The 15048-nt window shown below is 36.3% G+C and overlaps 1 protein-coding gene across 1 annotated transcript in view; it reads left to right on the top strand.

The window, feature by feature from the left end:
• The window catches only part of RIT2 (Ras like without CAAX 2), a 293109-nt gene extending 278856 nt beyond the window's left edge, over nt 1–14253 (top strand). The window contains exon 5 of the mRNA XM_069468039.1: nt 13755–14253. Coding sequence (XP_069324140.1) covers nt 13755–13985 — 231 coding nt within the window. The 3' untranslated portion in view covers nt 13986–14253. The remainder of the gene's footprint in view (nt 1–13754) is intronic.
• Nucleotides 14254–15048: the final 795 nt, after the last annotated feature.

Genomic DNA, 15048 nt, shown 5'->3' on the forward strand with positions numbered 1-15048 from the left:
GTGCAGCCGCTTGAATCTACATATCATATCTTCCAAATCCAAAAGGATGAAAACGTGCAAATATACATTCTATTACAAAAGAAATTTAAAGAATGTAAATTTTAAAAATGTAAACTTGGATTTAACAAAGGGAAAGCCCAGCTCCAGATGTCTAGGGTCCTTGGCTGCTTTCTGACTAAACTTGGAAAAATGGCAACAGCCTTTATCCCTGCCCACCGCATCTCAATAAAAGCCTGATTGTCATAGGAAGTCTCTTTTTTTGAAACTTTTCTTCCATTTTTCTCTTCACCAAATGCAGTTGTCCCACACACTGTCTCTTTAGTCCCACTGTCTCTGTGTTCTAGGCAAAGAGGCAGATAAGGAGGTACAAAGAGAGTCCTGGGTTTTAGTACCGATTTAAATATTGAAGAACTACATAATCTTGGAAATTTGGGTACTCCTAAATTGTTTCAGTTTGTTTAATTTATATAAGCAGGAATTTGAAGTGTATGATTCCCAGGAACAATTTCGGCTCTAAAACTTGAATTTTCTTCTCACAAAATGTAAGAAACTTTGATAGAAATGGTCATTGTACAGAGGAATGTGCAATAAGTATGTGCCTGTAGACACTAGGTAGCCCTTGACAGATGTAGAGGAGACATAGGTGATGACTTGGTGGTTTGAAGATGACCCTAAAGGCCATTGCAATTTTGAACTCTTTGGATTTTAGGATTGTATTAGCGTTCTATGAAGAAACAGAACCAATAGGATATATACAGATCTATAGAAAGAGATTTATTATGAGGGATTAGCTCACACAATTATGAAGGTGACATCTGCTGTCTGCAAGCTGGAGGCCCTGGAAAGCTGGTGGGTGTAGCTCTCGTCCAAGCCTGAAGGCCTGACAACTAGGGGAGCTGATGGTGTAAGTACTGGTAAGAGTCAAGGACAGAATCCATGGGCACATAATTACAAAATGCATCAGTTAAGAGTAGGAGAAAGAGGTTAGAAAAATCAAGAAAGGAGGAGTCATCGATTCAAAGGAGAAGAGCTTATTTTTTATTTTTATTTATTTGATTTTATAGAAAGGGTCTCATTCTGTCACCCATGCTGGAGTTCAGTGGTGCAATCATAGCTCATGTAGCCTCCAACTCCTGGGCTCAAGTGATCCTCCTATCTCATCCTCCTGAGTAGCCGGGACTATAGGTGCATGCCACCACACCCAACTAATTTTTTATTTTATTTTATTTTTTATAGAGATAGGGTCTTGCTATGTTGCCCAGGCTGGTCTCAAACTCCTGGCCTCAACTGATCCTACCTCCTCAGCCTCCCAAAGTTCTGGGATTACAGTCATTAGTCACCATGCCTGGTCAGAAGAATTTAAAGAAGGGACTAGTCAATTTGTTAGATGTTGCAGATGGTAAAAGATCATTGGAAGCATCTGTTGGGTTTAGCAGCAAGGATAGTATTTATACCTTTGCAAACCACGTTAGGAGAATGAGCGGGGAAGAGTACAAATTGTGAACCTTGATATGCAAATCAGAAGTGATTAAGAGAAACCAGCACATAAATTTACAATGTATTTTGTTTTGAAATTGTGCATCCTTTTCCCAATCACTTTCCTGTCCCAGCTCCATTTTGTCTTGTTTTAACCTTATAGAAATATTTTCCCAAATAATCTACATTTGATAGTGAATGGGAGGACAGATATAACAAAGTAACTGAACTTGACTCTAAAAATAGATGAGACTTGAATATTTTTCTAAGACAAAAGGGGCTGTTAGAGAGGAAGGCTGAAAATATGGGACAGAAGTGGGACATCTAATGGGGCAGGATTGAAGTAGATAAAAAAGGTGACTCAGCCCAGATGGAGGTATCTGATTTGACAGAAATAAGTAACCTTTCTTTGAGAGGAGAAAGAACAAGATAAGATGCCTAATGATACAGATGAGTTTCTAGGTGCTAGTCTAGGATGATAAAGTCATTCTTTGGGGATGCTTTCATTTCCTCAGTGAGGTGAAGTAAGAGGGTGCAAACATCTGCTGAAAATGAGGATGGGGTCAGGGACTTGAGATAAGAAGTGGAGGCTTTTAAGAACTAAATGAGGAATAGGAAAGGGCACTGCTGATGATAAGTAAAATGATTGACAAGAGCACTGATGGCTTTGCTAAGATTGAAATCTACATTTATAGTGGTGCCAATAAGCACAGGCATATACATTTTCAAATAGTCCGGCTCCCTGTGCATAAGGTCAGAAAATAACGAACATTGCTTCAGTTTTGCCTTCTGTGGATGGCGGGGTTAGAACTTATGTCAAACTTATTTTGTTCCGGTTCATCCTTCTTTTCATGGCATACTTTTCCCAAATAAGCTCCAAAAAGATATATAGGTTGATCCTGAGCTTGAAGGATACCTCTAAGAGGCCTTGGGCTTTCCTTGGGACTTTATCAGAGTCATCTGCCACTGTGATCCCTAGATCCCATTCAAGCCAGCATCATGACCCTATCTTCTTCTTTTTTTTTTTTTTTTTTTTTTGTGTCTAGAGATTCTGCAGGGCACATGTTCCATCCTGAGAGCATATACAATCTGACACTTTGACACTTGAAATTATTGCATGGACATTTTAATGGAAATAACTTAAAGCCTTCAGCAATTCAAGTGAGATTCCAGCTTCTGAGTTGTTTCCTCCTTGGTCATCTTTCTATCCATTTATTCATTATCCATTCAATGAAGAAATAGGAAAGATGTGTACTGAGCAAGGCTTATGTGCCAAGCACTGAGGTATTGCTGGCAATGCAACGTCCCTTGCCCTCACAGTCATATATTCTCCAGGAAATCCAGATATCATACAGTTATGGAATTTATTAATTATAATTATTATATGTGTTATAAGTATAATACATAAGTTCTCTCCTTCTATTTTTACCTATTGTAACTTTACTAATGTAATAAATTAACCACTGAAATATTTTTTGGTGTTTAAAGAGTAAATTTTTTGGCCACTTAGAAAATTTAGCTATTCATTATAAGCAATTCCCTGAAGGTTCGAGAGAGCCATTGATTTAATATACATCAAATACATTTATTTTATTTATTAGTGCAAATATATGGAAATATCCTTAGACATGCGCATGCATATATGTATACTTACACATGCATATTCCTGCATTTATATATGTGCGTGTGTGTGTGTGTGTATATATATATATATATTATACATACTGCCTAAGTCTATTGATTTGTAATTTTAACAAGATATTGTAAAAGTAAAGTCTTTAGGAGAAAAATTCAAAGAGAAAGCCAGATATTGCTGTTAGCAAAATATTTAGCATTAACCTTCTCTTTTTTTCCTTCATAGCAACTACTGGCTGCCATGGCAACCTTTCCCCCCATCACACCAGAGCTTCTCGGATGAAAAGCACAAGGCCTTTGAGACTTCAAATGTCTCCTGTACAAAGCAGTCTAAACCCTTTACCCTAGAGCCATTACCATCTCGTGCCTCAGAAAGACTGGCTACGCCATTTAATTTATTATGTCCTGCTTTTCTCTCCATTCAATCAATATCTCTCCAGAACAGCAGGAGAGAGAAAACCTATTACATTTCTTTGCACAGAGTAGGCACTCAAGAAATAGGTTTTGTTTTTTTTTTTTTTTTTTTTTGATTACTCAATTGATGGGTTCCTAACAAATTTCATGTGGATCTAAGTAAATTAGAGATTTAAGCTCACTAATTTCTTCTGATTGTGCTATTATGCACTCCTTCCTCCCTTGTGCTCTGGTCTAAACCACTTTAACTACTGATGATCCCACAAAAGTGCCACGATCACTTCTGCCTTAGGCCTCTTTTAGTCCTTCTACCTGAGACTCCTTTCTGTTCCCCAGACACCCCACGTCCTCCCTCTAACCGGGATAATTACTACTTGTCATTCCGGTCTCCGATTAAGGCTCCCTCCCTCAGGACGCTGAGAACCACTAAGACAGGGCTGGATACTACTTATAAAAGCCACCATAGTGCTGTACCCAGTGCTAGCCACTTTCATTGATCTGAAATTTCCTTTCGATTTTTCTGTTGCCTCAATTGACAACTAGCTCCTCTATTTACTGTAACCCCAGCTGTATTTCCATGGCCTGGGATCACTCCACAAAGAGTGAGTGCCTCCTAAGTGCCAGTCACTATGCTGGAGACCAGGTGCCGAGGTGAACAAGACAGACACATTTCCTGCAATGACTAAGCTTACTTTACACTGGAAGGAGGTGGAAAATAAACATATAAACAAATCAGTAGAATGACTTCAGAGAGTAATTAGATATACTCCTCCTAAAAAAAAAATAAGGCAGGGTAATGGGGTAGCATTACTGGGGATGTGGAAGAAAGATTTTGAAGGATAGGTAGGCAAGGTTTCTCTGTGGAGGTGATACATCCGAGCTGGAACATGAAGAAAACAGCCAGGAGGAGACCTTGGGAGGATCACATTCCAGGCAAAGGAAACAAGATATGCAAATGCTTGAAGGCAGGAAGATTGCACTGAGCATGTGTGGAAGTATATGGTGGGGTATCACGAATGAGGGGAGAGTGGTGTGAATTGGGCTTAGGGAAGTGAACAGAGGTCACATCATGTAGGGTTTGTAGGTCATAGTGAGAAGTAGAAAAAATTTTAAACAAGGCCAAAATGTGATCCAAAGGAATTTTAGATCTTCTGCCTTCTTTTCAGACATTGAAAAAAAAAAAATAACATTTATTGGGTGCACACAGTATGCCAGGAACTATGTGTTATGAAAAGCTAAGTAACAGCTCATTGAATACTGTTAACAATTCTATAAGGTAGAATTGTATAGATGAGGAAATTGAAGCACAGACAGTCTAAGCAACTGTCCAAGAGCCCGTGGCTAAAATGTGGTATAGCCTGAATTTGGATCCTGGTAAGCTAATTCCAGAATCTATATTCTTACCCACTGTGGGAAGATTTTGTCAGGCATTTGCTAAAGGCTACACTATAGAAAAAATAAATTTGAAAACCATATTCTGGCCTCTGGAATTGCAGTTTAATGGACTCATTATAATGGACTCTGTGGTGACCAATGAGCGTTTATGGGATGTCCATTACCACCATCATCAAAATTAAATATTTAATGAGTATCTACCACCTGCAAAGTTTGTGACTAAGCACAATGAGGTAAAAGAAGGACAAAATATGTTTTCTGTTTCACTACCTTGCAGTTTGGTTGGTGAGATAAAACAACTAAATTGTAATGCCCATGAACTTCCCTCATAGATGAGTTGTCCAGCAAAGCAGAGAGCATCAAGATCACCATAGACTGCCTTGGTTTGTGAAGCCTTGAGTAGGTCTGGAAGAGGTGAAGGAGAAGAAAAATTGAAGGCTTCTAAATGGGAAAAAAGCAATATGCAAAGGTGTGAAAATGGGAAGTTTTGTGTGGAGCTGTGTGGTCTGTGAGGTGTAAAATGCACTCCACATTCCAAAGAGAGCCACAAACAAATGTACAACCAAACTGTCTCTGTTGACTCGTACCCTCACCTTCCCCAGTCCCTACCCCGTCCCAGTCTAAGAAGCCAGATGGGAATCTGGGTTCTTTAAGCCAAGGCTGGGAGCACTTTTTCTTCTTCCTACCACAAAGAAGGGATGGAGGATTCTTGTCCTCCTCCTTGATAATATACGGGAAGGAGGCTCCAACATAATCCCTTCTAAAAATCAGAGGGATCCACTAAAAAGAAACTGACGTTTCTTCTCCAGTTGAGCTTCAGCTTAATACTACAGACTCGTTCGCCCATCTAGGAAAGAGAATTGGGGGAAAATAGCAGGGCAGAGAGGGCACACTGGGAAGGAACACATGTGAGCACACTCTCATCTGTCAAGAAAGGTTTCCCATGTGTCAGCGACTGCAGCTACTGGCTACGGGTGGGACATCTTGCCAGCACTTTGCTTGGTTTTGCTTTTCCCTAAGGGCTTTGAGATGACATGTAAGCACTTACCTTTAAACAGAAAGATGATCTCTTGAAAACAATTACTCTCAGATTAGATAAGTGAAGAAATCAAGTTAAATAAATCAAAAGCATTTTCATTAGCACTGGTCAAGAAAACTGATAAGTCCATTCGTATCGTTAAAACGGATCAAAATCAATCATACAACTAAACAAAATGAAAATCGAATAATCTAAGTTTGGGCTGCTTTTCCTTCAAGTTAACAAGTAAGATGTTTTGGTCTCAAATTTCCCAGGACACTATGACTCCTGCTACTTTGATGATGTAGGTTGTATAATGAAAATTAATAGCTCCATGGGAGAGAATGGCATGAAACACTGACAAGGAGATATTAAAAAATATAAAACAAACCCCAAGGAGTTCACTCGGTACACTAAACGTTTTAACAGCGCCTAGCAGGCTTAGCCACTAACACATTTTGCTTGCAAAGCTTCTGCTGGGAGAGCCAGACCCATCTTTCTGCCAATCTCTCCTCACGCAAGGTTACCAATTATAGCAGAGCAGTCTGAGTTTCCTTTTGTGCTGTTAAGAATTATATAGCTTATTAGGCAACCACCCTGACTACCTTTACAATAATTTAATTTAATTTATTGTATTTTATTTTTACTGAGTTCAGGTAAAAGATAAAAAGATGTAAAGAGCTAGGAAGCTCCTGAAGTCAGCAGATTGTTGGGACTGGAACTCTAATTGGCCAGCATGCTTGCGGCTTCCCAGGAGCAGCTGGCCTGGACCAGAAGAGGCCCTGCTTGCCTTCCTGCCCCAGTAGCCTCATCAACCCCCCACGCAGCTGTGGCTGAGTTCTAATGCCTCCTCTGGCAGATGGAAAATGGCATTTCTGGGAGTACCTGGCCTATTACATGGTGATCTTCCTCGGTGAAAAAGGTCATATATATTAAAAAGATGGCACCCCTGGGTTATTGAAATTTTCTATTACTCGTATGAAACATTTTTCTTTATTCCTTCTCTCCTGCCATTGCTCTCTAAGGCCTCCAGGTGGCACATTGAATCACAAAGTTTCCTTCTTTGCAATTGAGGGGCCATGTAGTCTAATGGTAGATGCATCAATTGCTCCCTAACCCTCAAATAATCTTCCTGTAACATTTTTTTCCCCCAGTGTTTCTGTATTTAAAATTTACTTTTTATGTAAATGGAAATATAAAATATTATATGCCATTTGTTTACTATTGAAGAATTAAGTTATAAAAGCTCACATCAGAATAATCAATTACATATATACATGGAATATTAACAAAGGGAATTGGAAAGACCCCAGGAGAAACAGCAAGGTCTGGAAGCAATATTTAATGGGAGAGTGTAGAATTTGATGGATGTTTTTCTTAATTAGATGTGTGACCTCAAACCATGTCCTAACCGTTGCTTAACCTTTCTGGGCCTGAAACTCCTCATTTGAAAAATAAGAAAATCTAATTCTCTTCTGTAATAACATTGTGCTTCTTTCTTAATGGTTGCCATATCATGTGGATGAATATTGGTGACTTAAAGTATTTAATTTTACTTTATATTTGGAGAGACAAGATATATTAAAAGAATATGCTAATTACCCTGGTTTGAAACCCTAGCATAGAAGCTGTTCCTTCTTGTCAGACACTCTGGTTCTGAACCAGTCAGAACACCACGCGCCACGAGCAGACTGCTGTCGTTCTAAAAATTACTCCCTATGATACTGCCACAATATTTATGGCCTTCAAACTGACCATAATTACCAAACATAAAACTCAGAAATCTGTAAATATTAATGTTTGCAGAGCTTGTTTCTTTCTTTCTTTCTTTTTTTTTTTTTTTACATGTTTGGACTCAAGTTCTATCATTAAATTTATGGTATATAAACTTCAAGGACAAAGGTAGGGATGACAAATGTATGGTTTGCCAATATTGGTGTGAGATGAAATTGTATTGGAACATGGAAATTTATTGTTAAAGGATGCTTTCACTTTAGTATTTTTCTTTAAAAAATAAAAATTTTAGGCCACTTATCTAATAAGAATGTTTTTTTAAGGAAATAGAGAAGAGATCAAATATTTTACTAAATTTAATTTCCATTTAGATTTCATTATGACAAATGTGGAAATTACTGAGTCAGTCTTCAATTAGATAACATGGAATTAATATTCTGGTAATGAATCTAAGATTATGTGCAAGTACATTTTATGCTTTGAATCAGAAGGTTCATGATTCCTATGTTACTTATCAAAGTAATGAGTAGGCACAGATTTAAATATACTTCAGCCTCCTACCAATATTAAAATATGCAGTTATTCCATCTATTAAAGATGCTATTTTGTTGTATATTATTCCAATAAGAATCTTAACATGGAATATGCTTGCTAATTTTATTTCAGATTGAGCTTGATTATTACATTGGACTTTTAACTGAATTTTGATGTCTCTAATGATTTATTTGTGATGCTTACATTTTTTATAATTAGGAAATATTTCATAAATATATGTATGTGTTTATATAGAGAAATACACATATGCATGTTTATATGTACTATCCATATATATATACACATAAACATATATATTTTTTCAAATGTGTAAAAAATAGTATAGATGTAGCTAAGAACTTAACTCCAAACCCTTTCTACTTCTACTCTCCCCAAAGAAAAATTACCTTCTTGTGCTGGTGAAAATAACCCCAATATATCTTGGTCAAAAATAATCCAAAATGATAACTCAATGTCAGAGCACCATTGGCGGCACCTTCATTTCCCCACAGATTTGGAATGCCACCCCAATAATACATCAAGCTCCCATATATATGTTGATCTTGTTTCTAAGTTCTCTATTGCATTGTAATAGAGCTATTTGTCCAGCCCTTAACTAATGCCCCACTGCCTGAACCACTATAGCTTTAAGGAGAGCCTTAATCAGGTGAGAACAACATCATTGTTATTGTTCTTCTCCCCACCTCCTTCTTATTGGAATTCAAATATTTCTTTCCTGCTTGTACCTTTATTCTTCCCTACATATTTTAGTGTCCCTGTATGACATGTTATGATGCAAAAGTTTTCAGGATTTGACTGCATTTGCATTGAAATCATACACTAATTTGGAATGATTTATAATCTTTTTGATACTGAACCTTCTCACCAAAAAGTAATACAAGTAGTCCACAATCTGTTATCTGATTGCAGAAACCTAAACTAATATGAAAAGTAAAAAGGTTTTCTTAATTTGTTTGAAAAACCAACCAGACTCAACTCATTTTGTGACAAAACATGATCTGATGATCTGAGTCTATTTAGAGATCTTACATACGCTGTTTACTGTGTATGTTGCAATATTTAGCTACAGAAATATCATTGTACTTGAGGACAGTGATGCTCCGAATTCAAAGGGGGTGCTGCACATTATGCAATGTATTAGTGTAATCGAGTGTTTAATTAGAGTATCAGATAAAATACACAAATTATAAGTATAAAATTTTATAAATTACAACATGAACTCACCTGAAATTAGCATATAGATTAAGGAAGATAAATATTAATAAAAGCACCCAGAAGACTACCTTGTGTCTCCTCCCAAACGAAACACTATATTAACTCCTAACACTAAAGAATAGTTTTTCTGGTTTTAAACTTTCTAAAAATGTAATCGTGTGCCACATTTACATAACAATAGGGGAAACTATGTGTGGAGTGTATGGAAAATCTCTATTGGCATCTTTTGAAAACCTGAAACTAAAATTAAAAAACCTAATAAATAAAAAAAATTCTAAGTAATGTTCCTCAGATCTGACTTCTTTCACTCAACATTATTATGTTTGTAAGATTTATGTAAGTTGTATATAATAGTGTGTCAGCCATTTACATTGAACATAATTCCATTATATTAATATAAAGCAAATTATTTATAAAGTCTACTAATAATAACATTTGTGTTGCTTTCAGTGTTTTCACTTATTTTTGTTATTGTATATAATGTTGCTATGAACAATTACGTAAATGTCTTTTGGTACATGTATCTATACATATTCATCAAAGGCAGCTTCTGGCCATAAAGACTTAAATGTAAAAAGGTTTAATTTCTTGTCTAATGTGTAGATAATTCAGATTTTTTACTTTTTCTTGTGTAAGTTTTTAAAAATTTTGTTTTGGTAGGAGTTTGTCCTTTGATTTTTATGATTTATTAGGACAAACATTATGTCCTTTTATTATCTTTTTTATGTTTGTAGGTTATATCTACTTTGTTATTTATTTATTTATTTTGAGACAGAGTCTTACTCTCTCACCCAGGCTAGAGTGCAGTGGCATCATCACAGCTCACTGCAAACTCAAACTTCTGGGTTCAAGCAATTCTCCTGCCTCAGCCTCCCAAGTAGTGGGGACTATAAGCGTGTGCTTAGCGCCACCTATTTTTTTTTAGTTTTTGAGGAGAGAAGTTCTCTCTCTTTCTCAGACTGGTCTTGAACTCCTGGCCTCAAGTGATCCTCTTGCCTTGGCCTCCCAAAGTGCTAGGTTTACAGGCATGAGCCACCGCACCCTGCCCACTTTGTCATTCTTAATATTATTTGTGACTTATTTCTCTTTTTATTAATTTCAAAGTATTAAGGCGATAGAAATGTTTTTGTTACATGTATACATTGTATAATAAATAAGTCAGGGCACTCAGCGTGCCCAACACAGTATAGTGTTCATTGTACCTGATAGGTAAGGTTTTACCCCCTTCCCCCTTTCACTCTCCTCACCCTTAATCTGTCTTGCATAGACTCTATCAATTTTGACATCCTTACAAAAACATTCATATTGTATTTAATTTTCTCTATTGCATGACTGTTTTCTATCTTATTTATTTCTGTCTTTATCATTTTCTTCTTTATACTTTCTGTGAATTTAATTTACTGAGCTTTCTGGCAACTCTTTGAAGTTCATACTTTGATCATTAAGTTTGAGTGTGTATACTTTTCTGAAACATTCATGTAATGCTATAAACATCATTCTGACCAAAGCTTTAGATAATCCCACAAGTTTTAATATATTGCATTTTCATTATCATTCAATTCCAAATCTTTTTAAAAATTTTCCTATAAATTCTTTTTTGACATATTGACTATTTATAAATACTTTTCTCCAAATATTTGGGAATTTACTAGGGTTTTCTAAGTTAATTTCTAGCTTAATTCCATTTATTTGGGACTATGCTGTGATTTTAATTCTTTACAATGTTTTGAAACTTACCTTGGCATGAAGTCAATTCTATAAATGCTCCAAGTTTACTAAAGAGAATATAACTTTTTCACTTGTTAGCTGTAGCATCTTATATTTGTAAATTGGATGAATTTTATTCATTGTTTTGTTCAAATCTTCTATATCCTTACTAACTTTTTGCCTATTTATTCTTTCAGAGAGATATGTTAAAATATCTTACTAAGATTTTGGATTTTAGTTTTATCAACTCTTTCCTCATATAAACTTAGGCTATATTTTTGAGTACATATAAGTTTATAAGTAAAATACCTTCCTAATAGATTTATATTTTAATCATTATAAAATATCTTCCTTTAAAAATGGTTGTTTTTATTTACTGTCTACTTAGTTTGATATTTATGTCACCATACCAACTTTCTTTTTGTATAAATTTCTATTCAAATTTCACTCTTTCTTTATCCTCACATGTAAATTGTTGCAACTGAAAGTGATTTTTGAAAAATTTGACCTGGCAATCTTTGTCTTTTTAAATTGAAGAGCATATTGCATTTATATTGATTGTGATAGGTTCAATTTTTCCTTTATAATTCCCTGTTTTCTCTCCAGTCTTGCCATGTTTCAATGTGAGCTGAGTATACATCTTGCCTCATCAACTTTAGGTTTTCCCACATGTCATTTAGCCATTGGGAAATGGGTAGAATTATCACTGCTTCTTGTACACTGGCCCTCTATCATGGTAACATGAATTCCCAAATAAGAGGTGCTTTTTCAGCCTGAGTCCCAAAATAAGAGAATAGGAGGAACAAACCAGAACCCAACTAACAGCCTAGAGCTGAGAAGCCATAGTCTACTCCTCCCCTACTAAGGAACAGTGTAAGCAAAAAACAAGTATTTTTGTAAGCCACAGAGATTTTGAGGCTATTTTAGTTTATGTATAACCTCATGAAAGCCGATTAGTAGAGAATGATTCCAGAAATGTTGTGTTGCTACAGAAAAATGTAAAATACACATCACTGGCTTCTGGGTGGGGAAAATTCTTATGGACGACCAAAAACTAAATGATAACCCATGTTATGTGGTATAAAACTATGTGGTAAGATTATCACTTGTGGTAACTTGAAAATCAGTCAAGTTACTTCATAAATTTATATCGTTGCTCAGTTGCTGGTAAGACAGACTTTAAAAGCTTTAGTTACTTGTTTTAGCTGCATTTCTTAAGTTACTATAAGATAGAAATAAGCTCCAAAAAGGATAGGTGTGTTTAACAGCAGGAATAAAAGAAAAAGGAAAGAATCCAAGCACTATGTGTCTTATAGAGTTAAAATATGACAATTATTCATCTCTATTTAACAGCCCTTGGTGAGGTTAATCTATCACAGACTAAAGTGGAGGACCTGTCTTTGAAATCAGATAGATCTGACAGATTTTTACACCCAGCTCACCTGTTTACTAGCCATATACTGTGGTGCATCGGTTAAGAAAGTTGGTTTCTGCTCTGATTACAAACAATGGCAAAATGTCAGCAGCTTAAAAAAAATAATATTTTTTTCTTGGTTATGCCACATATTCCACATAGGTGGGCTGGGAGTTCCACTCACCATAGTCTGAGTCCTAGTCACTCAAGGTTTCAGAATGATAATCCAGTAGGGCTTCATGGGAGCATGGGAATATTAGCATCAGTTCAGTGACACATAATCCACTCACTGTTTAAATAACTGTGTGTAATTTATCTTGATATCTTAGTTAATACTTATTAAACCCTGGGCAATTTTATGAATCATTCTTTTAACTCTTCAAATACCTCTAATGGTGACTTAGGCATCAGGAGCTATGGTAGATACTAAAGGGATGATAAATGAGGCATGTCCCTGTCCCTGACCTCAGTCAGTTTATGATCTCTAGAAGACCCATTACAATAGCATCAACCACAACGTGGTTAAGTGCTGCAAAAGACTCATGGAGCTTTTAAGCCTGCTCTGGAGAGGTTGGCTAGAGAAAGGCTTATTTATCATATGGTGGTGTTTTGTTTCTGTTTTCTTTTGCTAGAAAATTGTTTTTTAAAGTTTCATAACAACTTTACCCTGTCATTATTCTTAAAGGAAAGCTCTGAACTATAATAGTAACGTTTGTAGAGCTTTAAATATGTGCCCGGCTTGTTCATGTACCTTTTACAGTTGATCTCATTTAACCCTAATAAAGAGCTTTTGAGTTAAGTATTACTATCACCTGTTACAGATGAGGAAATTGAGACAACAAGGAAATTCACTCAAATTTGCAAAGCTAAAAAGTAGTTGAAGTAGTGAAACAAACTAGCTTTAATCTATAGCCATGCTTTTGACCACTATGCTATATTGCTTTTTTGAAGCCTGGAGAGCTAATTTCTAGTTTCCTTCATCATCAGTTTTAATCAGCTGTCTTTTCCAGGGATTCTAATTTCTCATTTGTTGTTTAAGTTCAGAAATTCTAGGAATCTCCCTTAAAATAAATTCTCACATTTACATTTTTTATGTAATGGGGGCCCGCAGTCCTAGTAGAGAATATATATTTTTTTAATTGAAGGATCTCTTCCTTTGTCTCTTTTTAATATCATTTCTTTTTCCCTTAGGTCTCTACAGAAGAAGGTTTGAGTCTGGCCCAAGAATATAACTGTGGTTTTTTTGAGACCTCTGCAGCCCTCAGATTCTGTATCGATGATGCCTTTCATGGCTTAGTGAGGGAAATCCGCAAGAAAGAGTCCATGTCATCCTTGATGGAAAAGAAACTGAAGCGAAAAGACAGCCTGTGGAAGAAGCTAAAAGGCTCATTGAAGAAGAAGAAGAGAGAAAATATGACATGATATCCCTGCATTTGGGTCTCTCTCTCTCTCTCTCTCTCTGAATTTTATCAGTTGGACAACACCAGATGTAGCATTCTGCTTTAATATTCTGTCTGTCTGTCTCTCTTTAAATCTCTGCCTGTAGGTAAAAGCAAGATCTGCATAACTGTACCTCCTGAGATAGTTTTGTTTTGCCTTTAACAGTTGGATGGATTTTGTCAATCAGCCGGATATGCTGTTTAGTTTTTACAATATATGACTAAATAAAATTGACATTCCAATTGCCTCATTTCCCTTTAAAGAGTCTAGCTTCATTTGGTATGCTGTCTGGTTATAAAGGAAATATGCAAAATTGCAGCCAGAATGATAAAAGGCTCAGGGGATCTGCCTTTGCCTGATAACACTGTGGTTGTTTGCATTTCAGGAATCTCAGTAAATAACGAAGCAGCTTAGGAAACAATTCAGAACAGGAATCTGCAGCCTGGTCTTTCCTTAACTGTAGAAGTCATTATGCTTCTTCTTGAATGCTCCAGAGATAAAATTTAGAGGAATTATTAATAATAAGAATGGGTTGTGGGTCATTGGAGAGCTGAAATAAAATATCCCTGTATTTACAGTACTCTGCCCCTGTTAAGCTTTGGCAAAATTATCACGGGGAAGTCACTGGGCTGTAGCAAAAGGATATTGTCTCTGTAACAGGAAAAGAGCAGCTGCTATGAATTTGGTGGTTCATATACTCATAAAAGGGCACCCTGCTCCTTGATGAGGAGTCTCTCTTAGGATCACTTCACCTGCATCAGGACCATCTGCAGTGCACAAGCCTTGATGACTCCAGAGACCCTATGTTCTCCCTGTATTGCCAAAATCTCCTCTTTCCCCTTACATGAAATGCCAACTGGTTAGAGGCTTTTCTCTTGTTTGTTTTTACAATGGATCATCATGTAGAATGAAATTGCCCATTCATTCACTTTCCCCATTGTGTGAATTGGTTTATTTAAATTCAAGCTCAGAAAACACACTACCGGAAAAGACAGTTCTGAGTGTTTAACAGACAAGTGCTAAGAGGAAAACCATAAAGCTAAGC

The sequence above is a fragment of the Eulemur rufifrons genome, chromosome 5 (assembly GCF_041146395.1).
Source record: "Eulemur rufifrons isolate Redbay chromosome 5, OSU_ERuf_1, whole genome shotgun sequence".
In the NCBI taxonomy this organism is placed as follows: Eukaryota; Metazoa; Chordata; class Mammalia; order Primates; family Lemuridae; genus Eulemur; species Eulemur rufifrons.